This window comes from Pelophylax lessonae, assembly GCF_965119305.1.
Source record: "Pelophylax lessonae genome assembly, chromosome: 8".
NCBI lineage: Eukaryota > Metazoa > Chordata > Amphibia > Anura > Ranidae > Pelophylax > Pelophylax lessonae.
The window spans coordinates 246,341,944-246,365,548 of record NC_138775.1 but is presented as its reverse complement, the minus strand read 5'-3'; the positions used below and the strand labels follow the sequence as shown (position 1 = coordinate 246,365,548).

The 23,605-nt window shown below is 40.2% G+C and overlaps 1 protein-coding gene across 4 annotated transcripts in view; it reads right to left on the bottom strand.

The window, feature by feature from the left end:
- AGBL4 (AGBL carboxypeptidase 4) overlaps positions 1–23,605 on the bottom strand; it is a 2,933,082-nt gene that overhangs the window by 560,839 nt on the left and 2,348,638 nt on the right. For all 4 annotated transcript variants that reach the window (XM_082266214.1, XM_082266215.1, XM_082266217.1 and 1 more), the window contains one exon: positions 10,484–10,598. In XM_082266214.1, coding sequence (XP_082122340.1) covers positions 10,484–10,598 — 115 coding nt within the window. The remainder of the gene's footprint in view (positions 1–10,483; positions 10,599–23,605) is intronic.

The following is a 23,605-nucleotide window of genomic DNA, read 5'->3' as shown; positions in this document are numbered from 1 at the left end:
GTATTTGAGTTCGGAAGTAAGCAGAATGCATATTTGTTAAATGCAGTGTCGTTTTTTTTTTTTTTGGCTGTTTCTTTAAAACTGGGGCCCCTTGAGTATTGGTATATAATTAGAATACTTTATTTTGATACTAGAACTTTGGGACATTTGGACATAAATTTATAACACAGTCAGCCAACAAATATCTCAGGTTTGATTTAGCTATTCAAACTTTTCCTCCACATTCGTAGTTGCCAACTCTTTAGCTCTTTCACATAAAAGTAACTTGTATTTTAGTCTTTTCTGGTCTTTTAGGACTCCTTTTAAAACAACTGAAACCTCACTTGTCAGCAGCTCATTGGCGTCTCGAAATTCCAGAGCTGTCCACGCAGAGAACTTTCACAAGTGTAAAGCTCAAACTTTCTCTGTTTTGTGACTTTGGGAATTTGCTCTGTGATAAATGCTTTGCTTTCTTCGTGCTAAATGAATTCAAGCAATGACCATGAGATTTCTCGGTCGGAAACGGAAAAGTCATTTGTTACTTTCCAGGCAAGAAATGAATAATCTATAGCTGATTTGGCTTCAGAAGCCGTTCCGTGTTAAACATTTGAGTCAAATCCACAATTAATAAATGTACTTCAGGGATTTATTATTAACCATTTGTGTGCTGTAAAGAAGTGGACATTTTGAAATTGGAAAGTTTCAAAAGGAATGGGCTTACAATTTTTAAGCCACTGACCCTGAACAAGTATGCAGCAAGTGAGGTTTGCATTCCTTCTCCGCATACTTTTTTCATGTCATGGAATCAGTAGTGATGCTAGAGGATCAGTGTTATAGCCTGCCAACTAGCAATTTTTGAAGAAGGCCAGCAATTGCAGTTCAAGATGTTTTTTTTTTAGATTGTAACTTTGGCTATTTTCTTAACAAGCAGAAAATGAGCTTTAAAACAAGCCCTTACCTCTGTAACTGCAGGCACTGCGGAGTAATTTACAGTCATAGCTTACATCAGAAGCATTGATATTGTCTAGGCCAGCTCAGCTACCCCCTCCCAGCAGTGATTATCCAGTCTTCTAGCGTCCTATTCCCTAACTTCTAATCCCTCACTGACCCCTCTAGCTGCCACCATTGAGGAACAATTTACTGTCACCGTTTACAGCAGAAGCTTTGATATACACAGTATGTCTAAGCCAGATCATCTACCTCCTGTCAGCAGTGATTTAAAAGTCTTCCAGACTTCTAATCCCTAACTTCCAATCCCTCACTGACCTCTCTAGCTGCAGGCATTGTGGAGCAATTTACTGTCAGCGTTTACAGCAGAAGCATTGATAATTACATCTAAGCCAGATCATCTACCCCATTTCAGCAGTGATTTAACAGCCTTACAGCCATCTAATCTCTAATATAATCCCAGAGCAAGTGGAAGGAGGGTGAGCTGAGCTACTGAGAAAAGGGACTTAACTGACTTCAGTGCTTATGCTGTAAAGTTTTAGGGCCTAAGTTTACTAAAAAATAGGAGCAAAGGATATTATTGCCTTCAGTGAGATGCGTCTCTTGTGCTGCTGTGTCCTCCTTAAGCAGAAATCTTCCTCCTTCAATGAACCCCCCACCACCACTACTACTACCCCCACCATTGTTATCTTCTAGCGTTGTGGCGATTAATAGAACTAAGGAAGCTGTCACAAGCACCCATCAAGTGTGCCCAACTGTGTCTGTCCTTTCCACTCAGCTCCTTCATTCATAGAGTACTCGGGCACCCTTGATGGGTGCCTGTGTTACCTCCTTTAATCCAATCAACCCCAATCAGACCATAAGATTATAACACTGGGGTTGGAAGGTATCTGAGGTGGAATATTTCTGATAAACAAGGACACAGCAGCACATCTTACTAAATAAAAATAATGTCCCTTATGCTTTTATATATATATATATATATATATATATATATATATATATATATATATATATTAATGTAAGCTTTGGCTTAAAGATTAATTCATCTACAGTGTCTGCAGCTACAGAGGTAAATGATTACCTTGTTTTCACTCTTTTACAACAACATAACACATAGTGCCGGTTCACACTAGGGCGACCTGTGAGGCGACCTGGTCGCCTCACAGGTCGCCGCAGGTCGCCTCCCATAGGGAAGCTGCAGACCCGTTCTAATAGGAGCGACACAAGTCGCTCCGACCTAGAAAAAGGGTCCGGAGCTTCTTTGGGGCGACCCGGAGGCGACCGCCATAGACTTTAATGTTATGAAGTCCGTGGCGGCCGCTCCGAGGTCGCGGCGCGCTGCTCGCACCGCGACCTTGGAGGTCGCGGTGCGAAGTAGCGTCGCTGCAGTGTGAACCGGCGCATACTGTATATGCACCAGCATGGCAAGGCCCCTTAATGCCTAGCTTCTGCATATATGTACCACTGTGTTCTAGGGAGCGTTCCATTGGCACCCTCAGAACTGTGACAGAGCTGTCACCGATAGCTCACAGTCAACAACAGATTATGAGGAGCTGGAAGGATTTTCACTGTGTAACCAGGTACAATGAGCTAATGAATGTGAGCCCCTGTGGAGTCACGAACCACTTAAAGGGTCAGTTCCCAACAATGGCAAGGGTCTAAAGTTAATTTACTGCTTGTTAAAAAGATAAAAATACTTAATTGTCCATATTCGAGTCATAAAAAGACAGTTGACTAGGGTGTAACTAGTTGGGTGTGAGGATGCAGCTGTCTGAGAGTCTTATGTTCATGCCAAAAAGCATTAACTCAAGTCTTTTTAAAAAAGCTAAAAATTGCTTTTATATACGGTTTATATACGCAATGCTTTGATATACTGTAGCTTAAAATTTTTTAGACATGTGAAAAACAAAAAAAAAATGTTTTGTTTTAAATCGGGATTCACATAAATTTGTTTAGAGAAATTTGTTTAATCAATTTAATTTGTTTTCGGAATTTGTTTTGTTTATTTGAAATCGATCGATTGAATATTCTATTCAAAATTAGAATTTTGGAAGATGGTTAAATTCTTTCTCTTCCATTCTTTTCTAATGTTTTTTTTTTCTATTCTATTCTTTTACTTTATGTTCTATTCTTTTTTTTTTTCTATTCTGTTCTTTTCTATTTTTTCGAAGTCTAATTTATTCTATTTGAAATTTGATTTTCAGAAAACAGTTATATTGTTTTATTCTTTGCTATTATTTTCTATTGCTTATTCTATATTATGCTATTATTTTCCATTCTAGTCTATTCTAGTCTTTTATTTTCTATTCTATTATATTCTGTTCAAATTCAAATTTATTCTATTCGAATTTTGGGAAATGGTTATATTCTTTCTATTTTATTGTATTGCTTTTTTTAATTCCATTCTGTTCTATTCTATTCAAATTTATTATATATATATATATATATATATATATATATATATATGTAGCACCCTTCTAGGTAGGTGCTAGAGAGTGAGTATAGTTTTGGCTCAGTCTGCCCATCAAAGGAGCAGCAGGTAAATTCTATATTGCACTCTGCTTAACAGAGAGCAGGATCTGTGAGTTAGGTCTGCTCAATGTGCTCAGTGTGTGATTCATCTGATCTAGGGGAGTGTTTCACACTGGTCAAAGAGGGAGGCATATTGAACAGTAGAGAAAACCCGACCAATGGGTACACAGGCTTTGATACAGCCCCAGTGAGGGGCGCAGACTGCTGTCTCAGTGCATTGTGGGGTGTGGTATAAGAGCCAGGAGCACATGTGTTTGGGGTCTTTGGCTGGTGAGCAGAGTCCCAGAAGGAGGGTGGCGGCTACCTCCTCCTCTGCAGCAGTTGGTGTGTGGTCACAGGCAGTCAGCCTGGTGAGCCAGAAGGAAGGAGCTGAACCCAGAGGTCCAGAAGAGCTGACTAGAGGGGTTGAGACACTGGACAACCTGGAAAAACAGTATCGTGAGTACAGGGGATCGTGTCTAAGGGCCTGACCAGGAAGGGGGCCACCCCGGAGTAGAGTAGTCAGAGGACGGGTGTCAGCTGGTGGAGTGAAAGGGGGTGCCCTGAAGATAAGTGCTAAGCAAGCTGTCTATTCAGGAACTTTACCTCAGATTCATCTAGTGGCAAGGTGAAACTGCAGCCTAGCCGCATCCTCAGATAGAAGTTCTCAGCATTGTGAATAGTTCAAGTTCTGGAGTATCCCAATATATCCCTTCTCCCATCCCTATATAAAATAAAACAACAAAAACAACAACCCCTAGACTGTTCATTAACTGAGCCAGAAAGTAAAGTGTTAAGTTTCTGCATGCAGTTGCTATCGGTAACCCAGAGGGACCCGAAAAGATGAATAATCCAGCAGTCCTCAAGGGGGCAGTGCTACGTATATTATATATATATATATATATATATATATATATATATATATATATATATATATATATATTTTGTATTTTTTGTATTTTTTTCTATTCTATTTCGTTTTGTTTTTACTATATTTTTTTCTATTTGGTTCTTCTATTTTATATTCTATTTTTTCTATTCTTTTATTTTGTACTCTGTTCTATTTTACTCTATTATATTATATTCTTTAATTTTATTTTATATTCTATTCTATTCTGTTCTATTCTTTTCCTTTATTTTATATTCTATTTTATTCTCTTAGGAAATTTACATTCAAATTTGATTCGAAAACTATTTTGAGTTTGAAAACCATTTAAAATTTGATTAGAAAATTTCTTCTTAAATTTTGTTTAGTTATTTCGGATTTGTTCATTACTATTGTGACTTATCTGTATTGTATTGTAATTGAATAACATCAAATTTGTCAAAATTTTAATTCGTAAACAAAATGAACCGCATATGTCCAAAATGTTGTGTCTGTGTCCATCTCTTCCATTATATCACACAAATTGATAGCACAACCTATACAATGTAAAATCAAAATTGCTCCTTTTGAATAATAAGAGTTGAACTTTTTTCTAGTTATGGAGAGAACAGTGTATTTATCAGGCAGTTCTGATCCCCATTTTGTGTCCCCTGAACAGTTCACATGCAATGTTCTGAATGGCTCAGGTCACCTGTGAAAGAAATTGTATTTTCTGTATATACTGTATATGTATTTCTTTTGCGTGCTTTGTTCACCGCAGTCAACATCCCTGCCATCATACTGACTTATCTGCCATGTATTCACATCGCTAAGACCCTAATAAGACACTAGTCCACCTTTTTACCGCTTCAGTTACTCCCCTTGGTACCTTAAAAGTGTATTCCTTAAAGTGGTTCTAAAGGCTTGAAGGTAAAAAATCTTCTCTGTGTAGCAGCCCCCTCAGCCCCCTCTAAAACCTGAGCCCCATCGTGATCCAGCGATGTGCACAAGAGCCGCTGCTCTCGAGGTACTCTCACTCTTCATTGGCTGAGCCACTGGCTCCCCCTGCTGTCAATCACAGCCAGTGAGCCAATGAGGAGAGAGGGGGCAGGGCCGAGCCCCGGCTCTATGTGTGAGTGGACATGCAGAGCAGCAAGCAAGCTACTTGCTCTGGGGGCAATCAGCAGGAGACATTGCCCAAAAGCACAGATGGGGGACCTGAGAAGAGGGGGACCCGGGCTGCTCTGTGCATAACCATTGTACAGAACAAGTGAGTATGATATGTTATTACAAAAAAAAAGCATTTAATATCACACTATTGTAATGCTTGTGTAAGCATATTTGTAAAAATCTCAAATGCACCGAATAAAGAACAGTTATATAGTAAGATGTGAAGTGTTGGTTATTATTCATTTGGAACCACTGATCAATGTCAGGATGGGATTTGGCCATCTAAAAAATTTTCTGAACACACACATGGGCAGATAGAGGGCAGTACTGTTTGACTCAGTCGCCCAAACGCTGTATACTTTACCTGCTAATTGGTTTTGCTGCCCCCTCAACAGGCACCTGCTGGGAAAGTAGTCCAACCATGAGCTGAATGCTGGCCAAACAACACTGCTGTTGGATTTAATAGCTATGATTAGCTATAACTATGTCACTAAATAAAGGGATTAGAAAACAGCCATGGCTGGGGTTGAAAAATGTTGTGATAAATGCTTCAATGTACATGCACACTATACAAGGTTAGCTTGCACACTATGCCGCTGATATGAGCACAGACTTCATAGTCAATTGGAAAGGATGCTGTGATCCTCCTTTTCTTAAATACTTCTGCCAAATTAGATCTTCCATTGTGAAAAAAAAGCTGCAACCCAGATATGCAGTATATTTACACTACAGTGCAAACATTTTAACCAGGTGTGAAAAATGCTGTACATTAGGAATGCTTTTTTGAAATTGAAGTGTTAATAGATTATTTTTATAATCAGGGCTTCGTGAGCCCAAGTTATCACTTCCAGGACTCCTTGTTCTTCTTTTCACTAAATGGTAGTTCTTAACGGCATTGGGTGTATGTTTGGGTGGGATCGTTGTCCTGCTGCAGAATAAGCTTGGGGCCAATCATATGTCTCCCTGATGGCATGGCATGATGGATAAGTATCTGCCTGTTTTCCTCAGCCACGAGGATACCATTGATCCTGACCAAATCTCCAACTCCCCAAACTTACTAGGAACCTCCACCATGCCTCACTGTTGCCTGCAGACACTTATTATAATAGCGCTCTTAAGGTCTTCGGTGAACAAACTGCCTCCTGCCCCTCATTTGTCCAGACTACCTGTTGCCATTTTTCTGCACCCCAGTTCCTAAGTTTTTGTGCACTGTTGAGTCACTTAGCCTTGTTTCCACATCAGAGTTATGTTTTTTTGGCCGCAATTCTTCCATAAAGACTACTTCTGGTCAGACTTCTCCGGACAGTAGATGGGTGTACCTGGGTTTTACTGCTTTCCACCTATTCTTTGCTGATGGCACAGCTGGACATCTTTTTGATGTTGAAGAGAAGTAAGCATGATGCATCTTTCATCTGCTGCATTAGGTTTCTTGGCCAACCACTGCGTCTACGGTCCTCAACGTTGTCCGTTTCTTTGTGCTTCTTCAAAAGAGCTTAAACAGCACATCTTAAAACCCCAGTCTGCTTTAAAATCTTTGCCTGGGAGAGAGACCTTGCTAATGCAGTGTAACTACCTTGTGTCTTGCTGCTGTGCTCAGTCTTGCCATGGTGTAGGACCTGTGACATGAAACTGTCTTCCATAACCTCACTTTAGTAGAAGAGTCTGGCAGTTCCTCACCCAGTGTTAAGCCTCCTACATAGAAGTTTCTGTTTCAGTTAAAGGAAAAGTACAGCCAAAGCTCGTTTGTCTGTACTTCACCTCTGGATCACAGAAGTGCAGTTTACAAAAACATTAGGGTCACCCCAATTTTTGGGGGGCATATTTTTCATTGGGGATCTATTATATCATTGCACCTCCAATAAATTGGGAGCTATTATCCCACTGAAATGCTGAGTAGGGAAGGAAGAATCTGCCTAAAATTTGATTGGCTAATGGTTCAGCAAATCTTGTTTGAAATTTGACAAACTCGAAACAGGTGAATGCCATTAAAGTCTTTTTAGAGTGCATCTGGTTAATAAATTCCAGCCATTTTTAGGACTAATATGCAAACTGCTAGCAAAAAAAAAAGCTTGGGAGACCTGTACCAATGCAAAAAAAAACTATTTTTTAAATTACTGTAGAGCAGGGAGAAAGCCTTAGCATGAAGCTTGAAGAGCATAATTGAAAATTCACAAAAACAAAATGCTTGGGGGATGTTTTAAAACTGTATCTGGTGATACCGAACAGTAAAACGTTTATGGACAGCAACAGTGTACACTGGCAGAGCATATTTGTCTGTGGGATGTAAAACTGTCCTGCAGCTGGCCATTTTCTAAATCTCATTAAGAATTTATGGCACTTTTCCACTGCAAGTACCGGCTCGGCTCTTCTCAGCCCTGCTTGACCCTGCTTAGCCCTGCTTGGCCCCATTTGCTTTTCCACTGCTGGTACCGCATGGTACTGTGTTGGAACGGTTCGGTATGGTTTGCTTTTCCACTAAAGTAGTACTAAAGTTAAGTGGGTGGGATAACAACGATTCTCTGACCAATCAGTGGCTAGTAGTGACTGCATGCAAAGGATTGTGGGATATGGTACCGGGTATGGTACCTCTTGGAACCACAATCGAGGTGGTAATGTTTTTGAGAGCCGTACCGTTCGGTTCCATGCAGTGGAAAAGTGTCGCCGTACTGTACCGAACCGTTCCTACACTATACCATGCGGTACCAGCAGTGGAAAAGCACAAAAGCGAGCCGAACCGTTCGGTTCCATGCAGTGGAAAAGCGCCAATAGAGACCACACACAGATGATAAAGATCTGTAAAATTGGTCACCAGTAGGAAATGTTTATAGAGGGATAATGGACCAAACTGTACTAGATTAAAAGAATACAAGTGGATGTTTTAATCCAAGAATTAAGTGACTGCGGATGACAAAGCAGTGTAAATTTGGTAAGCAGCAGGACAATTTTAAAAAAGCAAGGTTACACTTACATTTAGACAAAGATCACAGGCTGGGGCATTGCTATAAGAGTTTATATTCTGACAAGCAATACAGCAGTATATAACTGTCCAGCATTAGGACAGTTTTCATCAGGGATAACCAGTGTATATTTTATCTATGGTTGCCCTGCCAACATACAATAAAAACCAATATATCCCTAGTATATAAATAATACATTAATAAAGAAAACTCTCCAAATAATATCTCCCTTCGTCAAAATCAAGGCCTTGTTTTTTTAAAGGAAGCCTTGCTGTAAAAAAAAAAAAAGCAGTTTAATCTAAAAAAGGCCTTATCAACATAATATAATAAAAATATATACCGCCAGAATAAATGATAACCTTAAAATACCATCCCCAAAATAAAAAAACATTCTTTTTACTAAAGGAAGCTTTGCTATGGACAGGGTAACCACTGACCTCAAATCAACCGCAAAACAAAATTAAAGACAAAAAGCCCCAACAATAACACAAATACCTAGCTATTAGAATGAAAATTCAGTTTCCTGACCCTAATGTTTTTGTATACATTTTGTCAGCTTTCCTTACAACATCTTTCAATACACTAAGAGCCAGTTCACATTAGAGCGATCCGACTTGCCGGGGCGACCTCACAAGTCGCGGTGCGCAGCTCGCACCGCGACCTCGGAGCGGCCGGCATGGACTTCATAACATTGAAGTCAATGCAGGTCGCTCTGGGTCGCCCCAAAGAAGCTCCGGACCCTTTTTCTAAGTCGAAGCGACTTGTGTCGCTCCTATTAGAATGGGTCCACAGCTTCTCTATGGCAGGCGACCTGTCAGGCGACCAGGTCGCCTGACAGGTCGCCCCAGTGTGAACCGGCTCTGACACTGTGTCTGCCTTGAACCTCCTTTTGAAGTGAGGGGGCTGGACTTATTTCAAAACCCCACTTACGGTGCCTTTTAGGCCTTCTTTCCATAGATAATTTCCATAAAGTCCATTATGTTTATTTATTTTTTTAAATTATCAGGTGAATCTGCACATAAATTCAGAAAATTAGGTAATCATGCCAGGTGTAACAGTGCAAGGCTCTGCCACCAGTGAAAATGGAAGTAGAAGTGATACAGGGTTTGCACGCGTGCAGAGTTCAGGGCTTCAGAATATCGTTTTTGAGTGGAGAAAACTATTTTCTTCAGCTTTCTCCAGGTATTCCCAGATTAGCTTCCTGGGTTTGTAAAACAATTTTAAATGGGAAGAAGTATCCAGCCCAGTGTCCAGGTCTTGCTAAAGATTGGCAGGTTGTGAGTGCTGGCATGCACAGCCCTTATAATGCAGGACTTGGGCTTAGCTCAAAGCTCCTGTTAGGACACAGGTGTGCTCTACTCAAGAGGCAGTATTATATCCTAGAGATGAGAGATTTCATGTCCATAGGGCTGAGAGAATCAAGATGGCTAGGCAAGTCTGAAACACTGGGAAAGTCGAGATGGCTAGGTGATTCCATGCAACTGAGGGAATTTCGAGGTCTCAGAGGAGTGAGAAAGCCTAGGAAGTCAGTAGATACTGTATTGAGAAGTCAGGTCTTGGTTCCGTGCACCAGTTCCGGTGCTGCGACTAAATAGGCAAAGGGGTGACAGAGCCAAGAGAGTCAGGGGAAGCTTAAAGAGGAGCACAGGAACATAGAGGTGCTGTGTGAGACTGTCTGAGGGACTAATCAAAGCCAAAGGTCAAGGTCTAAAGCTTAAGCACCAGAGCTGCTGAAGAAAGAGCCATGTGACTCGGTATTACTTTTAATGTGTCTGTTTTAGACGGTGAAAAACCCCTGCGTGGGCATCTGTTTTTCTGTTGAACTTTGATTTTGTTTAATAAAAGTGGGCCGACAAGCCCTAAAACACAGTTCGGACTGGCATGGACTCACTAAAAATGCTTCTACCACTGAGCTAACAATCCCCCCAATCTTACAAAGGTCATACATATTTTTCAATATCCTTTCCTTTTCGGCATGGTGGTGACTACTTCTTATGTGATATAAGTGCATAGTTTACTAGACATCACAGTTAAAGGCTTCTTCTCCTACCTGTAGTTTCCCAGGTACACTCCATCTGGATTAAGCATAGGTGCAATTTTAAATATCAGGTGATCTCGGAGAACTCTGGCAATAGGATGCTGACTAACAAGGAAATCGATGATCCCTAAGGGAAAAAAACATGGAAAGTATATCCATTACAATATGGTGGTTTTGGTCATATTTATTTCTCTTAAAATAACATATAATATCAGTACCTTGTCATCCCCTTTTAGGATTGGTTCTGTGCATGAAGGTTTTTACCTTCATGCACTCTATACATACAAAAAACCTTCTGTGTTCAGCCCCCCTCCCAATACTTACCTAATTTCTATCTCAATCCAGTGATGTGCTCGAGAGTAGCTGCTTTACTGGATCTCTCCCTTCTTATTGGCCCAGACATATATATGGCTCCCACTGCTGTCAATCACAGGCAGTGAGATAGGCAGGGGGGGAGGAGCTGAGCCCCGTTCTGTGTGTCAATGGACACACAATGTGGGGCTCAGGAGTGAGTATGCATGAGTGCCCCCATTACAAGTGGTGCACTCAGTAGGGCAGAGTTGCCCAGAGCGCTGGCAGGGCACTCAAGAAGAGGAGGATTGGGGCTGCTCTGTTCAAAACTATTGCACAGAGCAGGTACGTAAAACATGTATGTTATTTTTAAAAAATTCCTTTAGTATCACTTTAAGAGGAGAAAAAAAAAAGAGCCCCTGTAAAGAAGAGGTATTATACTTACGTGTCATCTGGCTAGCACTGTGGTTCCTTCTATTGCACCGTACATAACTGCAGGATTCAGTAGCAATATAGGGACTGGTGGAAGACCCACAGTAATTAGTGAGGGATGAAATAGATTCTCTGCGGTTGATTTACTAAAGGCAAATACACTGTAAAAGATTATATAACGTCACATCCGGGTTACTCGGCTGCTAAAGGCGGCAGTTTAAAAAGCAAATGTATTCAAAAATGCAGTTTTCTGCGCTTTGAATACATGGAAGTGTAGTGGAGGGGTCTGGGGTCTTTTAGACCTTCGATCCCTCCACAAAGAGTACCTGTCACTGCATATTGCTGTCACAAGGGATGTTTACATTGCTTGTGACAGCAATAAAAGTGATCAGATTATTATTTTTTTTTTAAAAACCTGTGTTAAAATTAAAAAAAATTAATAAATAAATAGGAAAAAAAAATAATAATTTTAGCCACCCCCGTCGCCGTGAGCTCGCGCACGAAAGAAAAAGTATATGGAAGTCACGCCGCAAATTAAATCCTTGTTCAAACCACACATGTGAGGTATCGCCGTGATCGCCAGAGCATAAGCAATAATTAAAAAAAAAAGAGCTACACTCTAACTCAAAACTAGTAAGCGTTAAAAGATTTTAAAGCGTCGCCTATGGAGATTTTTATTGACCGTAGTTTTTCGCCATTCCACGGGTGTGCGCAATTTTAAACCATAACATGTTGGTTATCTATTTACTGGGCATGACATCATCTTTCACAATATACAAAAAAATGAGCTAACTTTACGGTTTAGTTTTTTTTATATGCAGTGAAATGTGATTTTTCGTCATTTAAAAAAAAAAATGGAGCTTGAAAGACTGCTGCGTAAGTACCATGTGACAAAAAATATTGCAATGACCACTATTTTATTCTCCAGAGTCTTTGCTAAAAATATATATATATATAATGTTTGAGGGTTCTAAGAAGTTTTCTAGCAAAAAATACAGATTTTAACTTGAACGTGAATGTTAACGTGAACAAAAAGTGTCAAAAATAGGCTTGGGGCTTAAGTGGTTAAACACAGTTTTTTGGGAAAAAATACACTTTAATGAATATTAAAAAAAAACTAAAGAGTAAAGTTAGCCCAATTTTTTGTATAATGTAAAAGATTATATTACGCCGAGAATCCTGATCTTTCTTCTAAGCAAAAAAAAATTGTGTTTCTCATTGTATCCAGAATCGTGCAGCTCTAGCGTGTAATAGTCAAAAGAACAGGTGCTTCAAAAGAATCCACCACCGGTATTCACTAACTGCTCACCTCCAGCTTTGGGGATATTTGAGCTCAGTGTGGATGGATGGATGTCCCTGAATCTATCAGGATCCCACTCTTTCTTTATTCAGGTGCGTGCATGATAATCGGCCATAAAAAAATCAAAAGCAAAGTATCTAGTGCTCTCTGTAAAAACAAATTTATTATACCACACATTAAAATAAGCTCAATCACATTTAGCAGCACTATGAGCCATGCATAAAATACAATCCTCCGGCTTGCATCTGTCAATCTGGTATTGGATGTGGGTGAGAATCAGATGTTAGCTCCTGCCTCCAGACGCGTTTCGTCTTCAACAGACTTCACCGGTGGGGTGGAGCTAAATTCTGACATATCCTCTATTTAAATTGCTAGCGTGATCACCTGATAACCATCACTGTCTATCATCTACTCCCCTGTCGGCCGGAACAGCATCTCCAGTGACACGGAATCCTAATCTGGCTAACATAATGCAGGAGACATCCATTTAGTGCTGGAAGCCCGAGTGTATACTTTATGTTAAGGGAGCTGACATATTTACCTCATCCCACGGCCGTACCTTGCAGGCATATGGATAATACCACATACATAGAAACCATAGAAAACAAGATCAGATTAGATACATTTCTGGTGAATATATTGGTATTAAATTCAGGCACCCTCCATTGCACTAGCCCTATATTAACAATAAAACAATTGCTAAAACATCCTTCCTAAATAGGGCTAAAAGCAGATGATATAGCAAACGTACACATATTGTACTGCAGTGCAGCTCAAAAAAATCAATAAAATGTACAATAAATAATAACAATTAGATGAACAAAATTAATTTATATTATAAATATGCAAAATATTAATATACATACATAAAAAAATTATATATTATATAAAACATGGGATAAATAAATGCATAAAATAAATAAATAAAAAATAAACGAATAAAACATTGGGAAATCAAAAACAATTCCTACAACCAAAGGGCCAAACAGTGCATAACTACAAAATCAAAATCTTCAGACCTATACTCCCTTTTACTAAGCTGTCTGATGTAGTTGCCCCCTCTCTAATTTTTCTATACCCCAGAATTTAAAAAGGCTGGGATTTCTATCATGTACATACTTAAAATGCTTAGGCCCCTTTCACACATGCGGACTGTTCATTTCATCAGTTCAGTCACGTCTAAATGGAAGTATTCATCAGTTTTTTTATCAGTGGTCAACAGTTTTTCATCCGTTTTTCATCAGGGCTCATCAGTTTTTCATCAGTTTTTTTTACATCCACTACCAATGCAAAAACCGAGGACCATTTGGGTCCTTTCACACGGCCTTTCTGCCCAGCGGACTCCGTTTTGCTCAGTGGGGATCAGTCTGCTGATCCCCGCTGAGCAGGTGGATGACAGCTCCCTTTCCGCTTATTTTACAGAGATAGACCTGTCAGATCCCCGCTCTCCTCTATGGGAGATCGGATGACAATGGACCGCCTGTCCATTTTCATCCGATCTGAATCTCTGGACGGATGGAAAATAGGGTTTGCATCCATCTGGGTTTAACGGACAGGATCAGATCAGAGAGCAGCGGGTGTCAGCGGACATGTCACCGCTGACATCCACTGCTCCATAGAGGTACATGGAGCATCCGATCAGGTCTGCCTGAAAAACTGACAAGGGGACCTGATCGGAAAGCCCATGTGAAATGGGCCTATGTCAGTTTACATCCGTTTTTCGTCTGATATTTTTTTTTAACAGAAGAAAAATAGAGCTTTGTAAAAACGGATGATGACGGATGTGGATGTAAATGGATGTAAATGGATAATCATCCATTTACATCAGTTTTTCCATAAAGATGCATTGATGTCCATTTTTCATCCGTCAACAGATGGATGAAAAACAGACAAACGGACAACATGTGTGAAAGGGGCCTAAGAGACACTTGTGTCGTGACACCTTCCTAATATTTTTAACATGTTCCTATATTCTTACTTGTAAACTCCTAGATGTACAACCTATATATTGTAGCTCACAGCTACATTCCAACTTATAGATTACCCCTGTTGTGGAGCAGGTAATCAGATCTTTAATTTTATATCGCTTGGTGCTACTGGTAGACATAAATTCCTTACATTTTATAACCACTTCTGGACCGGAAGGATTTACCCCCTTAATGACCAGGCCATTTTTTTGGGGATATGGCACTGCGTATTTTAACTGACAATTGCGCATTTATGTGAATCTGTACCCTAATAAAATTGATGTCCTTTTTTCCGCACAAATAGAGCTTTCTTTTGGTGGTTAATGATCACCTGTGCGGTTTTTATTTTTTGTATTAACAAAAAAAAGAGCGGCCATGCTGGGAAAAAAAAACAATATTTTTTACTTTCTGCTATATAACATAACCAAAAAAATGTAAAAATCAATTTTTGTCATCATTTTAGGCCAATTTGTATTCTGCTACATATTTTTGGTTAAAAAAATCCCAATAAGAGTATATTGGTTTGCGCAAAAGTTATCGCGTTTACAAACTAGGGGAGTGATTTATGTGATTTGTATTTATTTATTTATTTATTTATTTATTTATTTACTAGTAATGGTGGTGATCAGCAATTTTTAGCAGGACTGTGACATTGCGGTGGACAGATCAGACACCTAACTGACATTTTTGACACTTTTGAGGGGACCAGTGACATTACTACAGGATTCAGTGCTAAAAATATGCACTGTTACTGTAGTAATGACACGGAAGGGGTTAATACTAGGGGTGATCAAAGGGTTAAATGTGTCCCTAGGGGATGCTTTCTAACTTTGGGGGGGATGGGCTTGCTGCATGAACACAGAGATCTGTGTTCCTAAATAAGAGGAACACAGGATCCCTGTGTTCATAACTGACGAACAGCGGTCTGCCGTGTTTATAACTGCAGACCACTGTTCTGTCTCCACGGCTAGCAATCGCGGGTGCCCGGCGGAAATTGTGGCTGCCTGACCCACTAATTTGCTTCCCTTGTGACAAATGGGTGCTAGCGGTTCCACGGAGCAAACTACAGGTATGTCGTTTCGTGGGACAGAGCCGACCTGCTCTGTAAAACTATGGCGGCTGGTCGGCAAGCGATTAATATTGCCTCTAGCATGTCTACATCCCATACACCTCCCACACACATGAAAACCTGAAAAAAAAATCCAAAGATACCATTATTTTTTGTTATCGGTGGATCTATGACACCTGGTGCCATTTTATCCTTAAGTGTCGGTGCTTTTCGATAAACGAACCCTGGATTGTTGGGCAAATGAGATCCCAATATCCTATCCTTCAACAAAATATGCCAATGCTTTCTGACAAGTTTTTCTATGTCCCTGAATTGCCTATTGTAATCTAAAATAATTTTATACACATGAACCCCTGTAGTACCTTTACCAGTATTAGACACCGATTGTTTCCTATCCATTTTCATAACTTTCATTTTTTCTCCTTCTATATTCTCTTTATTAAACCTCTTCTGGATACCTTGTTGCCAATATATTGGCTTGTAGGTTATAATCACTCTCAAGGGTACAATTTCTCCTCATCCTTACAGATTGTCCCCTAGGTATATTATATAACCAAGATTTATGGTGACAGATATCCATAGACAAATACCGTAAGTGTTATGGTCAGTGGGCTTAAAGTGACTGAGTGTATATAAGCAACCATGTTCTCTGAAAAATCTCCAAATCTAAAAAGTTGATACTGTCATGTTTCACTGTCCAAGTAAGTTTAATATTTCTGTCATTATTATTCATATGGCTCATAAATGTTTCAAAACTGCTCATGTCACCTTTCCAGATGATCACAAGGTCATCTATGAACCGTTTGTAGCACACCAGCTCTCTGGGTTGCTCAATAAAAATCTCCATCTCCACCCAGTAAGCCATAAAAAGGTTTGCAACACTGGGGGGACATCTAGCCCCCATAGCTAGGCCCCTTACCTGTAAAAAGTAATCTCTGTACCAGAAATAAATATGACTTAAGCAGAATTTTCAATATTTAATAATAGCATTTTTGTGTGTATGTTTCAACTCTGATTGATTCAGAGCCCATTTTACCGACCGCACAGCTGCATAATGATCTATGATCGTATTTAATGAGCCAGCATCAGCTGCAACAAGAATACAGGGATCTTGTCCATCAATCATCTCCAAAGACTGAATAACATGTTTGGTGTCTTTTTAAAAAGCTCTGGTTTTGGTTACTAAAGGTTGCAAATAATAATCCATATATTGTTCTAACCTCGAACACACCAAGACAATGCTATTAATATTGGGTCTCCCCGGTGGTTTCTGAGGGGTTCTTGTAAATCTTGGGCAATATATAGATTATTGGAGTTCTACATGCTACAGGGTTAAGATATTTAGCTTCTTTGTCTGTAAGTATCCCCTTAATCCTTTTTTAATCAATGTATCTAATTTCTTCCTATATTCTCCTAATGAATTTTTATTTAGTGCCTTTTATGTTTTCACATCTGATAATTGCTGTCTAATTTCTTCCTGATAATCTTTTTTATTCATGATAACCAGCCCACCTCCTTTGTCAGCAGGACAGATCACCACCTCCTTTCTCTTCTCTAGATCTTCTATACCTTTTTTCATCCACCAGGGGTCTCTTGCTTTCTTAACCGCTTGCCGACCGCCGCATGACTATTTACGTCGGCGGTCAGCCCCTCACAGGCAGAGCGACGTAGTACTACGTCGCTAGCCTGTGAGGGTCTAGGGAGCGAGCGCACGCCCCCGGAGGCGCGCTCCCGCTCCTGCGCGGTCACGGTCCCCCCCGCGCATGTGACCGGCGGTCACCCGGCGATCGTCGGTGCAGAGGGAGAAAGGCAGGCGGCTGATGTAAACAAGCCACCTGTCATTCTCCCCTGTGTAGGAATGGTGATCATACGGTTCTACTATGTAGGACCGTTGATCGCTGTTCCTACACCTCAAGCCACAGCCAATCACAGTTAGAATCATGCCCCCTAGGGACACACACCACCCCTCCCTCTCAAAAAAAAAGTTAACCCCTTCACTGCCAGTGTAATTTTACAGTAACAGTGCATATGTATAGCACTGATTACTGTAGTAATGTCACTGGTAACCCCAAAAGTGTCAAAAATGTCAGTCAAGGGTCCGATCTGTCCGCCGCAATGTCGCAGTACCGCAAAAAAAATTGCAGATCGCCGCCATTACGCGTTAAAAAAAAACAACAAAAATGACAAAAATCTTTCCCTTTGTTAGTAAACGCGATAACTTTTTTTACCAAACATATGTAGCATAAAACAAATTGGCCAAAAATGTTAAAAAATTTTGATTTTTACATTTTTTTGGGGGGGATTTCATATAAAAAAATGTGAAAAATATTGTTGTTTTTGCAAACTTGAAGCTCTTTTTTTGTTTATAGCGCATGATCAAAAAATCGCACAGGTGATCAAATACCACCAAAAGAAAGCTCTATTTGTGGGAAAAAAAGGACGTCAAATTTGTTTAAGTACAGTGTCGCATGACCACGCAATTGTCCGTTAAAGTCACGCAGTGCCGAATTGCAAAATACCCCCTGGTCAGGAAGGGGGTAAAATCTTCCGGGGCTTAAGTGGTTAATGGGGAGTTTCTCTCAGTCATCAACCACCAAATTGCAAAATACTTCCAAATATGTGTTATCGGAATTCAGTGGATTAAATACTGACTTTTTTAGGGTAGAATGGCTACCTTTCTCGACAATCGGTGGTTTAGAGTCAGGTTAAGACAAAAAGTATTTTTCGATGTTTAATGTACGGGCATATTTTTGTATATTAACATAGGTGTTAAATGTATTCCAGTTTTTTATAGGTGCAAATGTTAAGCCCTTATCCAGGACTTTAATTTTCTCTGGTTTTAATACTTGATCACTGATATTAAAGATACCTGCCCCTATTGACGTTTGCTTTTTTTGTATGCGTCTCCCTGCTCTTCTTCCTCTCTTTCTCTTCTTTTTCCCCCCAGATGCTTTTTCAAGTGTCTGATTTAGGCAGGCATATGGGGACTTCCCTAAAAAATCATATGTCAGCTCCCTTAACATAAAGTATGCACTCGAGCTTCCAGCACTAATTACTGGATGTCTCCTGCATTTTGTTAGCCAGATTAGGATTCTGTGTCACCGGAGATGCTGTTCCAGCCGACAGGGGAGTAGATGATAGACAGTAATGGTTACCAGGTGGTCACGCTAGCAATTTAAATAGAGGGTATGTCAGAATTTAGCTCCACCCCACTGAAGAAGTCTATTGAAGACGATACGCGTCTGGAGGCAGGAGCTGACATCTGATTCTCACCAACGTTCATTACCATATTGACGGCTGCGAGCTGGAGGATTGTATTTCATGCTGTATACAGTTGGCATGGCTCATGGTGCTGCTCAATGTGAGTGAGCCTATTTTGTGTGGTATAATACATTTTTTTTTAAAGAGAGCACTAGATACTTTGCTTTGTTTTATATGGCCGATTATCATGCAAGCACCTGAATAAAGAAAGAGTGGGATCCTGATAGATCCAGGGATCTCCATCCATCCACATTGAGCTTGATTATCCCCAAGGGGGAACAGTGTACTTTGACTCCCTGGTAAAACAGTAAAACAGTCAAAGCTGAAGGTGAGCAGCTAGTAAATACCAGTGGTGGATCTATTTGGGAGCACCTGTTCTTTTGATTACTACACACAGAGGTGACAAGATTATTTGTTTGGGATTGATCGATTGTTACTGGAGAATTTTATTGTCTTTTGGACTTTTTATGATAGTCTCTTTTCTGATAGACACACTGCAGATATTAACATTTTTTTTATTTCACTTGGGGAGCATTGTGATTTAGCTACATTTTGACACAGTTAATATATGTTTACAGTAATCCCCCGCTACATCGCGGTTCAGTTTTTGCGGTCCCGGTAATTCACGTTTTTTTTTGTAATGTTATTTTACTATATAAATCATTAAAAATGAAAGATTTTTGTGTTTTTCGTAGCTCTTGCTCTGTCTCTAAGTATCTTTTATGTGTTTAAATGAGTTTCTATTGTTTTAAAAGTGTGTTTAAAGACCTTAAAATGCTTCTACACGTACAGTGACAGTAAAAAAATCATGCCTACAATGCATTTTAATAGGGTTTTTCTATTTCGCGGAATTTCACTTTTCGCGGCTGGGTCCGGAACGTAACCCCCGCAATGGAGGGGGGTTTACTGTATACATATGCTTCCACATGTGTACCGAATTTTGTGCACAGAGATCACTATTTTGAATAAGATGATTGCGCTGTACTAATTTTATATTTATATTTTACATACCTATCCGTAAAAATGCAAAACTCTTCTATCAACAGAAGCTTGCAACTTACCTATTTATACCCCTAAACATGCCATAGCCAGGGTCAGGAAGTCACCTTTGGTGCCATTTACAGTGGTGAAGAGCAACCTGACCACCTTGATGATCAACAAAAAGATGTCCACTATCTAACATGACTCACCTGCTACATTTCTTAAAGTATGGGCTCCTTGGTGGTCATATGCTCTCCCCACCCTGCATCCGACCAGTCTGGGCACTTTATATTTTCTGTGGCTATGATCCAAGACTGCAGGACCCACCACGACACTACATGCCTGGAGTTTGGATGTTCTCCCTGTGCATGCATGGGTTTCCTCTAGTTTCCTCCCACATTTTAAAGACATGCTGGTAGATGAATTGGCTCCTGTCTAAATTGACCCTGATACGTATGAATGAATGAGAGTTAGGGACCTTAGATTGTGAGCTCCATGAGGGTAAGGGACTGATGTAAATGTACAATATATATGTGTAAAGCCCTGGGTAAATTGACAGTGATATATAAGTATATGCAATAATAATAATAATAATAACATCTAAAGCCCATTTTAATTTTGAATAGATTAAGGAATTGTTAAAACCTATACTTTCTGTGTCATATTGAGGAGACTTCTCTTTACTTTCTGTCTCAGTAACACAACAAGAGGTGAGGAATTTCTACAAAGTGAGAAAAAATCCACTGGTCGATAGTTGGCACAGAAACAAGTGTTGCCATTGAAACATTTTTCCCTCAATTCTTATTCAAGGGAGAACTCATAATTTTGGAAGTTCTGTAATTTTCTGTACCAGTGACAATGGTTGCCAAGACAAATAGAAAGGTAGAAAATTCCCAGCTGAGATGCCAACAGCAAAAAAAAAAAAAACATAGCTTAACCAGTAACCCTTCCCTACTCATTCCAAAAATATTTGGCTTTAGATAACCTTTAAGAGCTCTCTAGAAACCTCAGTTGTGAATTAGAACAGCTGTCCTTACAGTATGCCTTTGGAGAGTTTACAAGAGGCTAGGAGATGCAGGGTCTGTGTGTCCTAATATGAATATAAGGTGAACTTGGCACAATGACACCAGAGGCTCAGCTTAAAATCTTAGCTCATCTGTCACAACTGGTTGGGAGATCTCTCTGCTAATGTCCCATAGAGCTCTAAAGTCCCAACAGTGAGATAAAAACTGCTTCACACTGCCTACAAAAACTAGAACAAAACTATTTTAGGTGCAACTTTGCTTTATATGCCCCAGAAAAAGATTTGAAGTGAAATCCAGTTCTGCAGAAAGTATGAACACACCTCTAAATAATATAGACTCTGTTCTCCCAACATGTGTTGCTCAGTCAGTCAAGGCCATATCACATAGAGTATGTAATCAACTACGTACGTATCATTGCCCCTCATTACAGCAAGGTTAGGAATTTGGCAGCTGGCGGCGCCCCTATAATATAATTTCCACAAAGCAGACTGAGAGATGCAGCAGATGCCCTAATTTATTAGTTGCTCCTTGTATTAAAATAACAGTTTGCTGGTAAACAGGAAGGGTAATGATGCCAGTCACCCTCGTTAGAGGCTAATAATAGCTTAATTTGTCCACTAATTGACCTTTGATACTGCCGAGGCGTTGTAGTGTGTATCAGGGCAAGAGATAAACAAGACCACGGTTATGTTACCTCGGAGAATGGCTCCGGCAAATGGAAGGTAGTTAGCGTAATACATTATCTGCTCACAGATGAGCGGATTAATTGGTCTGCCAATTAGAAGGGGACTGGGGAAAACAGGGCAGACTGTTCTGTAATGTGTTGTGTACACTGCAGACCACCACAAGTAATTCATTCTAAGTCATCAGTGTCTTAAGCCGAAATGGAAAGTCATCTCTCCTCAGCTGTTGACTGAACTAACAACTGAGAAATGTTTTCTGCCAAGAAAGTTCAGGAGCGGAACTCTGTCCATAAGTGCCAATAAATGGAGACACGCAGACTGTGCTACTGCTCAGGGGCCCACAGAAAAAAAGGAACCACAAGGGTAGTTACTATTGTTACACAGATTTTTGAACTTCACCAGGTATCGTGCATTGTCTAGATTTGGTATGAATTTTTCTGTACAGTAATGCTCAACAGATTACAATACTATTAGAGATATATCTTATGGATTGCTAACATCTCCATGAAAATCATGTTTTTAAAGTATGAAAAACTCAATGAAGTTATTAATAAAAGTACACTTGGTCGTTGCAACGAAAAAAGCTTCTTAAGTTATATATAAATTATTTTCTGAATATGGCTTCTGATTACTAATGCAAAGCTATAGCGAGACCTAAATACAACCTATTAACAATTTTTTCATTTGCTGTATTTTTGACGAAAATGGGATAACTACTAAATAAGTTAGTTAAAGCTAATGATCGCTCAGTGAGGTTCTATGAGGGTTTTAAGATCTTCCTTTAACTTGTGGCAATGTGAGCTAAGACGGTGGGGTACCTCTAGCAGAGGAAACAACCTCATCCTTTGACTGGAGAATGGCAAGCATTGAGCAAGGTAATAATGGTTTTAGGAAGATCAGTTGGTTGATAGCCACAGGGGAGGTATGTATAGGCTGTGTTAGGTAGTGCATAGAATTATGTTTCGAAAGAGCTCCTGTAATGTGGCCATTGGCAGTCTCACCGTAAGTATGTAGAATGTTTAAATTTCTATGTACTTACCCTTCCCTTTGCAGGCTTGCGGAGGACCTTCTGACCACATTTGTACATATGTAAAATTTCTATTTGTAGTTTATTCAATTAGGATGTTTTACCCTCACCTGTCAGACAGAATTTTTTTTTGTTTGGCGGGGGGGTGCATTAGTACAAACCCAGTACCTTCCTATGTGTAAATATTGTACAGCAGAGACATATATTTTTTCACTTAATTTATTGTATCCACTGGCCACGTATGGGGTATGCCCCATGGCCCTGTACATATGTTATTCCCCTTTTCCAAGTTTGTGGGATACGCCTTATAAATTTTGTACAGGGATTTTGTAGGGGCTGATGCCAGAGCCAATGAAGACATGGCTCAGTGTGGCGGGGGTTGATCTAGCACCATCCTAGGTAGGTGCTAGAGAGAGAGAGTACTGTCTGCTTACCAGAGGGATTGCAGGTAAATCTTCATTGTTCTCTGCCCACCAGAGAGCAGGATCTGCTTGTGTGGTCTGCTTAATGTGATGAGGTGCAACTCAGTCTGTCTGCATAGTGTTTCACACTGGTCTTATAGGGAGGCATATTGGAAAGTGGGAGGAAACCTGACGAATGAGTGCACAGGCATTTAATACAGCCCTGATGATTTGACAGAGGAAAGTTCCTCGGTGCATGCTGAGATACTGTATAAAAGCCAGGAGCACATGTGCTTGGGGTCTTTTGTCTGGTGGAGTCCCAGAGGGAGGGGGCGGCTGCCTCCTCCTCTGTAGAGGTGCCATACGGCCTCAGGTAGTCAACCTGAGGGCGGGCTAGAGAGGAACTGAACCCGGAGGTCCTGTAAAGCTGACTGAGAGGGGAGACACTGGAAGATATGATTCTGCAGTACAGTGAGTACAGATATGTGTAAAGGGGCCTGACCAGAGGGGGGGCACCCCTGAAGCTAGAAGAGTCAGTGGCTAAAACCTTTTTTGACGGCAAAAAAACTTTTACCTGAACTGTGTCAAGAACCAGACCCAGATATTCCAAGACTTGAACAGGCTTTAAGGTTGATTTCTCCATATTGATAATCCAATCCAAATACTCTAGGAACTGGATCGTTAGTGACACGTCTTG